General features: G+C 50.6%; 1 protein-coding gene across 3 annotated transcripts in view; it reads left to right on the forward strand.

Annotated features, from left to right (window-relative positions):
• The window catches only part of ACSBG1 (acyl-CoA synthetase bubblegum family member 1), a 48,638-nt gene extending 32,479 nt beyond the window's left edge, over positions 1-16,159 (forward strand). For all 3 annotated transcript variants that reach the window (XM_082386775.1, XM_082386776.1, XM_082386774.1), the window contains 12 exons: positions 2,510-2,730; positions 3,191-3,279; positions 3,581-3,701; positions 8,656-8,736; positions 8,828-8,977; positions 9,330-9,506; positions 10,286-10,467; positions 11,468-11,698; positions 12,390-12,607; positions 13,310-13,449; positions 14,027-14,273; positions 15,516-16,159. In XM_082386775.1, coding sequence (XP_082242901.1) covers positions 2,510-2,730; positions 3,191-3,279; positions 3,581-3,701; positions 8,656-8,736; positions 8,828-8,977; positions 9,330-9,506; positions 10,286-10,467; positions 11,468-11,698; positions 12,390-12,607; positions 13,310-13,449; positions 14,027-14,273; positions 15,516-15,601 — 1,943 coding nt within the window. In that variant the 3' untranslated portion in view covers positions 15,602-16,159. The remainder of the gene's footprint in view (positions 1-2,509; positions 2,731-3,190; positions 3,280-3,580; positions 3,702-8,655; positions 8,737-8,827; positions 8,978-9,329; positions 9,507-10,285; positions 10,468-11,467; positions 11,699-12,389; positions 12,608-13,309; positions 13,450-14,026; positions 14,274-15,515) is intronic.
• The last annotated feature ends 75 nt before the right edge of the window (positions 16,160-16,234 follow it).

Consider the following 16,234-nt stretch of genomic DNA (forward strand, 5'->3'; position numbering starts at 1 on the left):
CAGTTTTATTGAAATGTACTTTATATGCCATCGAATTTGCCCATTTTAAGTGTAATGATTTTTCACTTTTTCTATGATTTTTAGCAAATTTTCTGTTGTACAAACTTTACAGCAATCCAATTTTAGACCTTTTCCATCACCCCAAAAAGATCCTTGGTGTCCGTTTGTAGTCACTCCCCATCCCCACCCCAAGCCTCAGGCAACCACTAATCTGCTTTCTATCATTTCTGCCTTTTCTGGACATTCCATGTAAATGGAATCAGACAATACATGGTCCTTTGCTTTTGGCTTCTTTCACCAAACATGTTTTTGAGTTTCATCCATGGTGTTGCCTGTATCAGTACTTTGTTCCTTTTTAGTGCCAAATAGTATTCCGTTGTGTGGAGAGGCCACATTTAGTTTTCACTTACCAGTTGATGGACATATGGTTGTTCCCGCTCTTTGACTACTATAAATAATGCTGCTATGAACATTCATGTACAAGTCTTTGTGGGGATGTGTGTTTTCGTTTCTCTTGGGTAGATACCTAAGAGTGGAATTGCCGGGTTGTATAGTAGATTTATGTTCAATTTTTTAAGAAACTGCCAAACTGGCTTCCAATATGGCTGCACCATTTTACATTCCCGCCACCTGTATGAGGGCTACAGTCTCTCCATAAGTTTGCCAACCCCTTGCCCTTGATGATGATTAAAATGGAGCTAGGAGGAGAAAGCCTTGCCAAGGTCACACAGCAGGGAGTGGCAGAACGGAATTGGAACCCAGGCTGACCTGACTCCACAGCCTGTGTCTTTGCCCTGGTCTGCTCACGTGGATGGACTCTCACCTTTGTGCAGGGGCTGGAGACCCTAAAGAGGTTGATCACTGGGATCTGCCAGGCTGGGGTCCCAGCATATGGGAAAGGGGCTTGGAGATGTCTGAGGAGGAATTGGAGAGCGGTCCTCAGCGGCCCTGGTTCACACCTCCACCTGGGGATGTGGGTCTCAGTCTGGGGAGGTGGTGGACGCCAGCCAGCATGGTTCTGACTTCTGTCAGTACACGAGGCCTGGCACTGAGTGACCTTCTCTCTGCCCCAGCCCACCTTCCCAGGCTGCCATTCCCCTGCCTCAGACATTCCCTTCTTCTGCTTGGGCCAGAATATGTCCCCTTGTCCCCCATCCTTGGCCTCCATGGGAGGAAGGATGGGCTCTCCTGTCCCAGCCCCAGGACCTTTACCTCTTCCTGCCAACTTCCGGGTCCACATGAAACCTTAGAGTGTTGAACAGGAGGGACAAGGTCATCAGTCCATCTGCTGCCTTGGGGAAGGGCTGGTCACAGGACCCCTGTTGGTCCCGCCTCGAGATGGACATCCAAGGAGGTGGGACCTCTCCATCTCAGCATGGGTCTGGCTAGCAGGTGGCAGGGTAGCCCCTGTGGTCCTAGTCAGCCCTCACTCCCCCACCCTTGGGTCACCTTTTTAGGATGACCGCCATGGCCCCAAAAAGTGGCCTCATGGACAAAAGGATCTAGACGACCCATCCAAGCCTCCTTTGCAAATGATCTGGAGAACTTGGAAAAAGGAGGAACAAAAGCGTGCATTTATTGAGCCCCAACTATATGCCAAGGCTTTTTCATTTTTTTGACCCTCATATCATCCATGAGAACTAAACCCTCACCTTTCCCCTGAGAAAACAGACTCAGAGGTTCAACAGCTCACCTCACATCTCGCATGCTAAATGTTAAAGCTCTGTTCCTACCTACCGCACACAGTAAAAAAGGCTAGGTTGTGCCCGGGACACTGTCCCAAGTGTGAGCATTGGCATCAGGCATACCTTTCCCACTGTGTGACCTTGGGGAAATGACTGAACCTCTCTGAGCTGCAGCTGCCCCATCTGTAAAATGGGGCTACCAGACCCATGTTGTGCAGACTAGATGAGATCCCCATGTGAGGGATTCACATGGGGCCTGGCACTAGGCAAGAGTGAGCAGAGATGGTTAGATTATTTCCTGGCACTGGGAAATTTTCCAGGCTAGTGATCAGAGCCTGATGGTTTTCAGTCTCCTCTAGCCCCTTGGAAGCGTTGCTATTTTTGATGCTTTGACCTTCTGTCAATTGGGTCTGTCCCCAACCCATTCTCAGGAGGCAGAGGAAGGGTAGAAACCCCAAAGGATTCTGACAGTCCCACTCTTCTGGGGCAGCCACAATCCCACTGCAGACTGCTCACCCTCAGGGGGCAAATCCTAGCTGGCATGAAAGCAGGAAAATGTCTAGGGTCCCCAAGGCCTCCTCCTCCCCTCCAGCTATTCTCTCTCCTCTTCCTTGCTGCATCCCTAAAGGTTTGCCCATCCTTCAAGGCTGTCAGACCTCCCCCTCCAGGCAGCCTCTTGGTGTGTCTGCCAGCCCCCTTGGCCCAGTGCCCAAGGCGTTGTTGGGACCAGAGGCCTGGGAGCTCTGCTTAAGGTAGGACCAAGGGTCCCCTGGGGACAACCCTGGGCTGGCACGATCCAAGCTGTGGTCTCCCGGACCCTGCAGAGGAGGCGCTGTGGACAACTCGGGCCGATGGGCGCGTCCACCTGCGCATAGACCCCAGCTGCCCACAGACTCCCTACACTGTGCATCGGATGTTCTACGAGGCTCTGGACAAGTACGGGGACCTCAGCGCTCTGGGCTTCAAGCGACAGGGCATGTGGGAGCACATCTCCTACAACCAATACTACCTGCTGGCCCGCAAAGCCGCCAAGGGCTTCCTAAAGGTGAGGGAGCCCCTCAAGGCACAGCCTCTCCCCTCCCCAGCCCTGCCTTCCAGCTCTGGCCCTCACAGGCCTCCTTCCGACGCCCCACTGGGCAAGCCCTTAGAAAGGATAACAGTAAAAACCAGCCCATTTATTGAGCTAATTTTCCGCTCTGACCTGGTGCTGAGGGTTTACGTTCACTGGGCCCTTGCCATGTGCCAGGACGTGACACGAGCTTCTCGTTTTTTGTCCCATTCAAGGGGCCTGGGAAGCCTGGTGCACTGGGCTGAGGGATGGGCTCCCCGGGAAGGCCCTGGGAGGGGCAGCAAGGGCTGTTGAGTGACTGGTCCCCCAGGGCACTCTCTAATGTGGGAGCCTGGGAGGGTGGTCCCTGAGGTGGGCGGCAGGGTCCCCTGCAGTTTCGAAAGGGGGCTTGGTGAGAATGAGAGGCTGACCCGGCCTGTCTGCCTTTGGCCTGGAGCTCGGCCTGGAGCGGGCCCACAGCGTGGCCATCCTCGGCTTCAACTCCCCGGAGTGGTTCTTCTCGGCAGTGGGCACAGTATTCGCAGGGTGAGTGGCTGAGGGAGGGGCAGGGTCTCCAGTGGGTTGGAGGTGGGCAGAGAGCGGAGAGAGGGTCGTTATCTCTTTCTAGGGACCCCCAACCCCGTCCCCAACATCCCATCTCTTCCCTGGGGCCCTCTCCAGCACCACCTTTGTCCCCGCTCTGCCTGGGGCGACTGTGCTGAGCCGCCTGTCTGGGCCACAGGAGCTCTCTGGGCCTGGGGGCTGTGGGTGTGTCGGGCAGGGGGCTGGGCCAAGGGGGTGGCCCGCTGCACCTGCCCAGACACGCATCCTCCTGGGTCTCCTGCAGTGGCATCGTCACTGGCATCTACACAACCAGCTCCCCTGAAGCCTGCCAGTACATCGCCCATGACTGCCGTGCCAACATCATCGTGGTCGACACGCAGAAGCAGCTGGAAAAGATCCTGAAGGTTTGGGGGAAAGGGACCAGGGCCACGGGGGTCAGGCTGGGCGTCCTCACAGAGCACCAGCTTACAAAGGGCTTTTCCACCCTCCCTGCCAGAATCCTCCATCATTCTCAACAGCAACCCGCCCCACCACACGCACACAGAGCAAAGCAGGGCAATGGCCGCCGACCCATTTGCCAGGTCTGAAAACTGAGGCCAAGAATGTCCAAGGGACATACCCCACATCCCCCAGCCAGCCTGCTGTTCTCCATGGCTTTCCCTTCAGGGAAGGGTTGTGTGCCCTGAGGGTGGCTCATGGCTCTGACATGTGAGCACCCAAGTCTGAGTCTCGATGGGGAGTGGGGGTGTGGGCTGCCACAGGGTGGGGCTTGGGCTAAGCCACAGCAAGTGCCGCAGGGTCTTCTGAAGACAGCAGGGCACCGGAGCAGCTCAACAGTGCCTCTTGGGGCAGCTGGGTCTTTTCTGGAGCATGGATGCCTCCTGATTCATTTAAGGTCCCTTCCTGATTGGCTCTGTCCCCATGGGCACCACGCTGGCATGCAGTGGCCTGAGGGCACCTCTGTGCCCCAGCTACACCCAGTAGCCTGCAAGATCCTCCAAGGCTCCCTGCATCTCAAAGGAGGCTTCCGGGTTGACTTGTTGGCTTGGCCCTAGTTCTGGAGATATCACCTGGACCTCAGCTCCCCACCTGTACCTGAGGGCGGGAGAAGTGGTCTCCAACCTCCTAGGACCGTGGGATCTGGATCGCAGGACGGGCCTTCCCTCAGCTTGAGTGGAGAAGTTCTTTTCTGTCTCCACTCCTTTTGAACCCCGTTGTCAGGGTTCCCTCATTCTGAGGGCCTCCATCCTGTCTGACTTGGATAAATGCTTGAGATTGGGGGAGGAGATGTGGGTGTGGATAAGGTGGCCCAAAGTGAACGGCTCTGAGAGACTGAGGTGAACCCGAGCTGTCCTCAGCACCCCCTTGCTCGCCCTCCCCCTCCCCAAGCACTCGGGCCCTTCACGTCATAGAAAGGGGACAAATATTTAGAGAACAGTGCACCGCAGGGGTGTCCCAGGCCCCCTAGGACTCAGTGGGGCCCTGATTTCCTCAGGTTTGGAGGCTTCATAGATGCCAGAGGCCTCTGACCCAGGTGCCCCCAGGCCAGCTTTGCTTGAAGCCCCACTGGTTTGAGATTCCTTGAGAGCCTCAGCTACCAAGTAGCAATGGTGTTAGCGCTCGTCCTCAGCCTCACCCGAGGGAGTCACACACTCGTCAGTGTGGGCGCTCGTGTCAGAACCCTAGGGTGGGGAGGGCAGTGGAGCTTTAAAAAGCCCCCCAATAGTTTTGCCCCATCCCTCAGGGAGACAGCCCCCCTGCATAGATGGTTGATCTGATCGCTATGCCCTCCCCCTGCCCCATTTTGCCACTGAAGAAACCGAGGCCCAGACCTACTGAATCAGAAATGTCCACCCTAGGTAATTACTTAAAATTCGTATTATGAAACTTTCCAGACAAACAAAAACAGAGAGAAGAGTGTAGTGGACCCTCATAGAGTGATCATCCAGATTTAATCATCATCACTGTTTTTTGGTCACACTCATTTAATCAATTTACCTATTTTGCTGAAGTATTTGAAGGCAAATCTCTGACATCACAGCATTTCACCCCCCGAATATTTCAATACCTCTAAAATATATGACATTTTTCTCAATCACAGTAACTTTATCACCTTTATTTACACAAGTCAAAGAATTCTTTCATATCATCTAATACCAACAGTGTCTTTTTACAGTTGGTTCGTTTGAATCAAGATCTAAACCAGGCCCATGTGTTGCATTTGGTGGTGTCTCTTAAGAGTCTTTTAATTCAAAACAAAGGCCCCACCTTTTGTTTCCCGTACCATACACCAGTGTGGTCCAGGACCGACAGCATCCCCCGGGAACTTAGTTTCAGAACCCCCCCAGACCTACTAATTCCAAAACTCAGGGTATGGGGCCCACGCCTCCTGGTGATTCTGACACAGGCTCAAGTGTGAGAACCTCTGTCATTGACATGCTGCAGAAACTAGGTTAGCCGTCCTGAGCTGTCGTTCAGCTTGTCCCTCTAACCTCTGCACTTCCTGTTAGATGGCAAGCGTCGATGCATTTCAGATTAGACAGTGATTGGCAGGAACAACCCATAGGTGGCGCTGTGTACTTCCCATTGCACAACCTCGAGAGGCACGTGATGTCAGGTGGTACCTCGTAGTGAACTCTGAGCTTCACCCCTGGATTCCTGTGGTGGCCACCTGCTCATCCACTGTGACATTCCCCATCAGCCTTTCTCCACTGATGATCTTTGCCTGAATTAATTATTTCATGAGCCATGCATGGGAAAATGTTTGTTTTCTAATTGATCAGCTGGGATTCTTCTCCAAGGGAAGAACTTTCTCTCATCACCTGGGACTCTTTGTTACCTGAAGCACCCCATTTGTACAGAGCAGGTGTGGTAGACAGAATAATGGTCTATGTTGGTGACTGTTCCACGCATATTTGAAAGAATGTGCATTCTGCAGTTATTGGGTAGAATGTTCTAGAAATGTTAATAATGTCAACTTGATTGATAGTGTTCTAATGGTGTTTAAGTCAGCTATATCCCTGTTGATTTTCTGTCTACTTGTTCTAACAAATAATGAGAAAGGGAATGTTGAAATCTCCAGTTATTGTTGTGGATTATCTATCCTTTCGGTTCTGTTTTTGCTTCGTGTATTTTGAAGCTCTGTTATGTATACACATATTTAGGTTGTTATGTCCTCTGGATGAATTAATCCCCTTATCATTAAGAAATGTCCCTCTTTATCTCTGGCAACTGTTCTTCCAAAGTTACTTTGTCTTAAATTAACATAGCCACTCCAGATTTCTTATGATCAATGTTTGCATGGTATATGTGTTTGCGTTGTTTCACTTTTAACCTACCTGTGTCCTTATTTTTAAAGCAAGATTCTTATAGATAGCGTATAGTTGGGTCATGCCTTTTAATCCAGTCTAACAAAATTGTCTATAAAACTACCAGTTGGCTGTTTCCCATTTGTCCCACCCATTCTTTGATCCTTTTCTCCCCTTTCATGACTTCTTTTGGATGGAGTTTTCTGTTTTTATTTTGGTTTGTTTTTGAGTATTCCATTCTATCCATTGGTTTACTAGCTCTCCCTCTAGTGTTTGCTCTAGGGCTTACAATATGCAACTTTAACTCATCACAGTCTACTTTCAAATAATATTATGATATAATATTGTACTACTTTACATATAATGTAGGAATCTTACAACAGTGTACTTCCTTCTCTCTCCCATACTTTGTGCTATTGTCATTTATACATAACTTCTATGTGAGTTATAACCCCTGCAATGCAGTATTTTAAACCATCAAGTATAATTCAAAGAAATTTTAAAGGAAGGAAAAAATGTCTTTTTATTTACCCACGTATTTGCCATTTCTGGCACTCTTCATCCCTTTATGTTGACCCCAAGTTTTCATCAGGTTCATCTTCCTTCCTCCTTAAGAATTTTCTTTCTTTTTTTTAATTTTATTTTTTTTATTGGGTATAGTTGTTTTACAATGTTATGTTAGTTTCTACTGTACAGCGAAGTGGAGTTCCCTGTGCTATACAGCATGTTCTTATTAGTTATCTATTTTATACACATTAGCATATATATGTCAATCTTCAAAATTTCTTGCAATACAACTCTGAAGGCAATGCATTCTGTCAGCTTCTCTTTGTCTGAAAACTTGTTCATTTTTGCTTTCATTTTCTGTAAGATATTTTCATTTAGTTTATAGTTCTAGGTTGACAGGGTTTCTTTTTTTTCTTTCAACACTTTAAAGACTTCATCCCAATGTTTTCTACTTTGCATAGCTTCTGATAAGAAGTCTATAATTTCTTATCTTTGTTCCTTTCCACATGGTGTATCTTGTTTTTCTGGCCGCTTTTAAGATTTTTTCCTTTGTCACTGGTTTTCAACAGTTGGATTATGTTGTGTCTTAGTGTGGTTTTTCTTTGTGATTATCCTGCTTGGGGTTCACCGGGAGTCTTGAATTGATGGATTTATAGTTTTAATTAAATTTGGAAATTTCTCAGACTTTTTTCAATTAAAAAAAATATTTCCTGGGACTCCAATTACACATATGTTAGGCTTCTTAGTTTTCTCCTGCAGGTTAATTTTTTCCATTTTTTTTTTTCTCTCTTTCAATTTCATTTTGAGACTTGTGTTTAATTAAGCCTTTCAGAGCAGGTTTAGATAGCGTTTCCTCTAAGGCTAATTTAGCCCCAGACCTAAGACCTGACCCTTCTGGGGTCTCTATTTCCAGAGATCCCTCCACTCTGGCTGATGGAGACACAAACAGTTCTGGCCCCATACATGCTCTTGTTTGTCTTCTAGCCCCAGTCACTGATCTTCCTCCAAGATTTATTCTTCATCTAGTTTCATGGAGTTTCACCTATGCCTATGCAGGTTGATAATCCGCCAAAGAATCAAGAGGACCCCTAAAGAAATTTCTAGAACTCTTTCTCTGCATAGTTCTCTCCTGTCTGGTATTCTGTCCCACAAATTCTAGGCACCCCGGCTTTCCTGAACTCTGATCTCTGACACCTCAACTCAGTGAGATAACTGAGTTCTGATTTCCCTCTACCCTTTCCTCTCTTCTCTCTTCTGCAGTCACACAGTCCCCTGTTGCACTCAGCCAGGCCCCAGGTTGTCTGGTTTTCCTTTAATAGAAGTCATTCCTTGCCCCCTGCTTATCCACCTTTGCTGCTCCAAAGTTCTCATGATGGGGAACCATGCATGAAGGGTGGCAAGGGTCCTGCTGAGTGAAAGGTCAGAGCTGGGGACCACCAACCTTTGCCACAAGGTGCCTGCCAGGCTAACACCTGGAGATGGGGCTCTTCTCAAGAGGTGACTTTTTAAAATGAAACCCCATTTATTTTTCCTGTCGATACAGATCTGGAAAAACCTGCCACATCTGAAGGCAGTAGTGATATTTCAGGAACCTCCTCTGACAAAGATGGCCAACGTGTACACGGTATGGGTAGAGGGCTCGTGTGGGGCAGGTGGGGTCTGTGTGAGCCTGCCCAGCTCACCTGGGCTGCCTGCACTCTCCCACCTGGCCGCAGATGGAGGAGTTCATGGATCTGGGGAATGAGGTGACTGAGGAGGCCCTGGACACCATCATCAATGCCCAGCAGCCTAACCAGTGCTGCGTGTTGGTCTACACGTCAGGCACCACTGGGAACCCCAAGGGCGTGATGCTGAGTCAAGACAATGTAGGACAGATGCCCAGATGGGTGGGAGTGGGCTATGGGTGGATCTGGGCAATGGCCCTGCCCTAACAACTCCCAGGGAGTTTCCTTCAGCCCCTCAGCTCAGGAAGCTGGGAGAAGTAGGACAACCCTTAAGTCTGTGGTCCAGACTGAGCCCAGCAAAATGGTGGGGGATGGGAGGGGGAGGCCTGTCCCAGGGTGTTTCCTGCAGAGACGCCCAGGAGGGTGAACAACCTCTAGGGTGTTCAAAGAACACTCCAAAGAAATAGCCCAAGCCCACAGGGTGGCCACGGATGTGAACACTTCCAGGGCTGGCTTTGTAGACACTGCCAGGACCCATCTGCCTGTCCGCCAGATCACATGGACAGCACATTATGGCAGCCAGGCTGGTGACATCCAACCCGCAGAAGTCCAACAGGAGGTGGTGGTCAGCTACCTGCCCCTCAGCCACATTGCTGCCCAGATCTATGACCTGTGGACAGGCATCCAGTGGGGGGCCCAGGTCTGCTTCGCTGAGACTGATGCCCTGAAGGTCAGTCTGCCTCTCTGCCTAAGTGGGTGTCCAAGTGTGTGTGCAAGGGCCTGCCCAAGTGTGTGCTTGTGTCTGTGGGCCCTGTGTGTGCACTCATGAGCATGCCGGTTCCCCGTGTGTTTATCAGTCAGAATTCTTTCAACTGCAATTAGCACAGCCTGACTCAGATGACCAAACAAGAAGGGAAACTGATGATATTACATAAAGGAAAGTTGAGTCAGAGTGGTTTGTGGGTCCACAGTGCCATCAAGGACGGGCCACCCTCAGAGTAAGATCCCAGGACGGTCACAGATGGCCACGGCCCTGCCCTGCATCCCAGCCTCATAAACTACACCTGTGCTTGGGATCCTTCTTTTAACCATGAGGAGAACGTCCCCAGAGCCCCCTAGCGGACTCCCCTACATTGGCCCAAATGTTGTGCCATGTCCATTCATCAACCAGTCACTGCTTAAGGGAATGGGATTACCATGTTTGAGTTAGACTAATAAAAAGTCACTGCCCCCAGGACTGGGAGGGGACTGAGGTACTTCTGAAGCATCTGGCCACCCTGGTACCTGAGCAACATCAAGGTTCTTTCAGCAAAGTAGAGCAGTGAGTAGGTGGCTGTTGAGTCGTAGCCGACAGTATGTGACATGAGTTGCATGCGGTGTGTGTGTACACCTGTGCGAGCTACTGTATACAGGATGCCTGCGTGTGTGCACGCTGACTCTGGTGACAGGGCCCTCCTGGCTCCCGGCTGGCTCTGAACCACAGCCCTGTCTCTTGCTGGCTGCGAACAGGGGAGCCTGGTGAACACGCTGAGGGAAGTGGAGCCCACGTCCCACATGGGGGTGCCGCGGGTGTGGGAGAAGATCATGGAGCGGATCCAGGAGGTGGCGGCTCAGTCTGGCTTCATCCGGCGCAAGATGCTGCTATGGGCCATGTCGGTGACCTTGGAGCAGAACCTCACCTGCCCGAGCAGGTAGAGAGGGCCAGGGGGCAGGAGGCCTGGGGAGGCAGCAGGGCTGGGTCATAACCCCAGGACACAACCTAGGATCTGATAGGCCAGGTTTGTCCAGGCCCCATTGGCCAGGCTTGTCCAGACCCCTGCACAGAGGCCCCATCCGTGGCTGGGTTTGAGCCCCTGTTCTCTTGCCAGATCCCACAGGAGACCATCACCCCATCTTTGGGTCTGACTGCAAGGACTGACTTGCTCCCTCTGGGGTGGCATTTACCTCCCTGGGAGCAGCTCCTGGCAGTCTCCCGAGGGGTCTCCTGACTTCAGTAGGTGGCTACAGAGAAGGGGTCACAGTGATGGGGGTTTTCCAGCCTTCCCATAATCCAAAGTGACCATTCATCTCTCGCCCACAGCCTTTCGATTGCTTTAAAATTCCCAGCCAGTGCTGTGGGAGGATCAATGGCATTAATCTGGCCTGTTCCAATTTAGAAATATTTTCCATTACTAGTGTGTCTGTGAAACGGTATCATGTCTCATGAGACATGTACATGTGTCTGTGCACTTAGAACTTCATTTGCACAGACATGAAAAGGGAATATGCATGAATGACCCATTCAAGAGCTTCAGATGGGATCAGACACATGTTTGTGTCTGTGCATATATACTTCAAGTCTCTGCAAGTGTGTATTACTGTGTGTGCGAACTTGCATGCATCTGTGTTGTCTGTGCACGCATACACAGCTGAATCTGGTTTTCTAACTTCCCGGCTCAAGACGTGTTTGCACATAACTACATGTACACACCTAGGCGTGCATGCATGTTCACAGGCAGGGCCAATATTAAAAATATTTAGCAGTGGATTCAGCATCGCCACTAACCAATCAGAATAGATCATTGGAACGGCCATTCTGGGTCCCCACTGAACACCCACCCTTTTAACGCAAGTGTGTATGCGTGTGTGTGTGTGTGTGTGTGTGTGTGTGTGTGTGTTGTCTTCTGTGAGCCATTCTCCCTCTCCCACCAGTGATCTGAAGCCCTTCACAACCCGACTGGCAGATTACCTGGTGCTAGCCAAGGTCCGCCAGGCACTGGGCTTTGCCAAGTGTCAGAAAAACTTCTATGGAGGAGCCCCCATGACCGTGGAGACACAGCACTTCTTCCTGGGCCTCAACATCCGCTTGTATGCGGGCTACGGCCTCAGTGAGACCTCGGGCCCTCACTTCATGTCCAGCCCCTACAACTACCGGCTCTACAGGTGTGACCCAGGTTTCAGCACATATGCCGGCCCGCATGTCCTGGCTGACACCCTTCAGTGCCCTCCTGCTGATTAGGTCCCTGAGCCCAGGCCACTGGACTATGGGTCCCTGAGTGCCAACCGCTCTATCTTGGGCCAAGTCCCTTGGCCAGGCCCGAGTCTCGTGGGGATGGTCTCTGCGACACTGTCACTTGGGTCTGTGGTTGCAAACAGCCTTGCAGCCCAGGGGCTCCCTGAGCAGGCCTCTGATGGAGGAATTTCCCTTCGGCCCCTCCCTCCAGTAGGGTGGGGTGTGTTAGAGGGTGTGCCAGCATTGCTGATAGCCCCGGTTCCATCTGGGATGGGAGCTGGGGGGACTGGGCCAGACCTCTGGTGTGGGGTAGGGGGCAATCAGCTCTAGGGAGTGAGTTGAAGGATTCTCTGTTGTGCATAAATACCTCCCCTCCCTGCTTGCCCATCACAGTGCTTAAAGTTGTCCCATTACGATTTCCCCCACTGATTCATTCATTCACCTAAAAACCTTTAACTGGCCCTACCTCTCAGCTCTGAGGACCCTATTAAATTACAAAAATCCTGGGAAAAGACATTCTAGCCATCGGAGAAGACTAGATGGATCAGACTAGGGGCTGATCCAGGGCTTGGAGGAAACTGCTCCCTCTGACCGTGCCTCCCGGCCCCTCCATCCCCCCAGCTCCGGCAAGGTGGTGCCAGGCTGCCGGGTGAAGCTGGTGAATGAGGATGCAGAGGGCATCGGAGAGATCTGCCTGTGGGGCCGCACGATCTTCATGGGCTACCTGAACATGGAGGACAAGACGTGTGAGGCCATTGATGCCGACGGCTGGCTGCACACGGGCGACTCAGGCCACCTGGACGCCGACGGCTTCCTCTATATCACTGGGCGTCTCAAAGGTGAGCGCCTCTGGCTGGTTTCGAGGCTGTGCTGGGACGTCGGAGGAATTATACTGCCACCACAATTTATACCCACTACAAGTGTTGAGCCCTTATTAAGTGCCATGCACCTTGAATAACGTCATTTTACTTACTATTGTCTCCCATGGGAAAGATGCTATCATTACCTCGACTTATTAATGAGGACAACCAGAGAGGTTAAGTAACTTGCCCAAGGTCACTCAGCTAGTAAATGACAGAGCTGGGATTCAAACTCCCTAGATAAACAAGGCAAGTCTTTCCAGAAAATTTGAGGACATAAATATGTATTTTTATATGCAAACATGGATATGAGGCAGAGTAGAACACAAATTGGACATAAAATTTAAAATAGAGCATGAGATTTCAAAGAAATTTCCCATGAACAACTTGGCTCTCCCAGGGAAGTAAGTTGGGGACACCTCCATGGAAGAGGTGCTTTGCTTACTTTGCCCAAGTGGATACAATGCCCTCAGCATCCCTGTGGGAATCCCATGCCCCAGTTTCCCAGGGGAAACTGAAGCTCGGTGAGTGGGTAAACACCTTTCTGGAAATCACGCAGGCAGATGTGTGATCGAGCCTGGGTCCTGCTTAGAGGGTCGGCTCTCCAGGCAGAGTCTGGGTGCTCTTGGCCTGAGCACCTGGACTAAAGCCTGTGCCGGGGGCCTGGCCTTGCCTCCCCAGAATTAATCATCACGGCTGGTGGGGAGAATGTGCCCCCTGTGCCCATTGAGGAGGCCGTGAAGACAGAGCTACCCATCATCAGCAATGCCGTGCTGATCGGGGACCAGAGGAAGTTCCTGTCCATGCTGCTCACCTTGAAGGTGTGTCGGGGCGGGGAGGGGTCTGGCTCTGGAGGAGCAGCCAGTGGGTGGTCTGTGGGTCTGGCCCCAGCAGAAGCCATGTTCAGCCAGGACATGTCTGGATCTCATGACTGTATTCTGGAATAACTAGTCAGTGCTGCCTGCACTAAGGGGGCAGCCGTAGCGCATGGAAATCCCTTCTGCCCCTGGTAATACAGTTAATAGTATGCTGCCCTGATGATCTTCTATGTGTTCCAGTACAGTCCAGTTTACACAGTGCTGCTGCCCTCAGTCCCCTCAGCAGATAACCAATCTGGTATCTGATACCAGGGTAGTAGACGGGGCCAGAATTATGGTCCCTGTTTTAAAAGATGATCTCACTGGCTGAGGTCATCTCAGTCTCAGGCCTACCTTCCTTCCACCCCACCACGGGGCTCAACGCCGTCCAAGTAGCATCCCACTCATTCTAGAACTGTCTCTTTGAAACAGAGCTCACAGTGATCCACATCCTTGACAATCAGCAGTGCGACCTCCTCCAAGACCAGGGCACACATCTTGTGGAGTGAGGCTTGGTTTTGATCTATCTCTGGCTTTTCAGTGCACTCTGGACCCTGATACCTCTGACCCAACTGATAATCTGACGGAGCAAGCTGTGGAGTTCTGCCAGAGGGTGGGTAGCAAAGCCACCACAGTATCGGAGGTCGTGGGGAAGAAGGATGAGGCCGTGTATCAGGCCATTGAAGAGGGGATCCAGAGAGTCAACATGAATGCAGCTGCCCGACCCTACCACATCCAGAAGTGGGCCGTTCTTGAGAGGGACTTCTCCATTTTGGGTGGAGAGTTGGGTAGGTGTTTTCTTAACACTATTGCAGGGGCTGTGCAGGAGGGCAGAGGCCATGGTGGAGCCTGGGAGGTGCCCACTAGGAAGCAGCCATGGCAAACAGAAGGTCCCTGATGGCACTTCGGATGACACCCACCTCCTTCCTTCCTGTGGGAGGACATTGATTGCTCAGTGCCTGGGCTTGTGGTTAGGTAGGGCCTGTTCAGTGTATAAGATATGTGCTGGAATTCGTTAATTTGAACCTATAACGTTTAACTTTGTTTTGACTAAGGAACCATTTTCCCCTGAAATCACAGTGGGACCACCAGGCAGACACAAAGTTCCTGTTAGTGTTTGTTTGGGCTGGAGTCATCTGGCTCTAGGGAGTGAGACCACCATAATCTTTTGTAAAGTCAGCTCATGCAACAGGTAAAGGGTGGAAGCCCTTCTGGACCATGGTCCACAGAACCAGAAAAGGCCTCTGGTGTGGTCTCAGTTGGATGGATGAAGTCGCTCTTGGCTGTAGCATCTTGCGGTGTTCATGGCATGGCGGGGTGGGTATGCAAATGGCTCCTTCAATGAGATTCCCTCCAACCCATCAAGGCTGAACCCAGATGCAACTATCCACAGTAATGCTGAGCTGCTGTCAGAGACCCTGAGCTTATCTGGCTGTCTGGTGCCAGCAAACTGAATGCAAGGTCAACCAGATAGTTGTCCTCTTTAAGCAGTTTATATAAATGGCTTTGATTTTGAAGTCTCCAGTTACACAGCCAAGTATGAGTTAGCACAAAATGGAGTTGAAGCTACACAAATCAGAGCCCTTTTAACCTTGCATTAGAGGAGAGAACCAAGGCCAAGAAAAGTGATATGAGGAAGACCTCTCATAAAGACCATGCCAGAGGCCCTCCCTGGCCAGGGCTTTCCCCTACCCTATCACAAGCAATCAAAGCATTACATCCAACATCATATGAACTTTCACTGAAATGCAGAGATGATTTGCCTATCAGTTATTGTCATGTAAATTACCCCCACTTCCTCTGTATTCTACCGGCCACTTAGACCAACCCTGGTACAGTGTGGGAAGGAGCCACACAGGGGTGTGACCACCAAGAGCAGGGATCGCCATGGGCCATCTTGGAGGATGGCTACTTGTTGGTCTGGCTTAATTCCAGAGTTCTGGGACGCACTGAGTCTAGATGTTTACCACACACCTTCTCAGACATCTCAGAGCCCAGGCCTCACTCATTTCTTCCAATTTCTCTTTTAGGTCCCACAATGAAGCTGAAACGGCTCACAGTCCTAGAGAAGTACAAAGATATCATCGATTGCTTTTACCAAGAGCAAAAAAAGTAATCAGGGGTCGTCCTTCCCGGGTTTCTCCTGAAGATGGCAGGCTATTTTCCTGACCCCCAGGTCCTCTTCAGTCTGGGCACATGGACTTCTGGCAAGTCTGTTAGGTTCTCTGGGTCAGGTACGGTCCTGGCATCTACATTTGCCAGGTCTTATGCCGAGAAGCTTCATGTGTGGATAGTTTTAAATGTATTGCTTTTTATTTGGGTGACAAGTGAGATCAACTCTCTTTCCAGAACTAAAGGGCTGACAGGTTTTGGCCTTAGTTCCAGGTAGATTTAACAGGCTGCTAGCTCACTTAACAGGAGGCTGGGTGTTGGGGGAGGGAGGAGGGGGAAGATGGCTCGGCTAACCAGTGTGCCACAGGGAAAGCGCTCAGTTGTAACTCACCTAACAAACACCCGACTTACTCTGGAATCTTGTTGGACATTGCCGACCCCATCATCCCATTACCAGGCACTCCACCATACACACACCCACTGACTTTGATGCGTAATAAAACTGCTGCTGCCTATTTGATTGTATTTAATGTGTAATTTGAAATTAAACTTTTTAACAGAACTGTCAACAAGTACCTGATTTTTTTTGTCAATAGAGCAGTAGATCAGTCCAGAGTAGTGGTTATTTAACCCACAG

This window comes from Balaenoptera borealis (genome assembly GCF_965194805.1).
Source record: "Balaenoptera borealis genome assembly, chromosome: 3".
In the NCBI taxonomy this organism is placed as follows: Eukaryota; Metazoa; Chordata; class Mammalia; order Artiodactyla; family Balaenopteridae; genus Balaenoptera; species Balaenoptera borealis.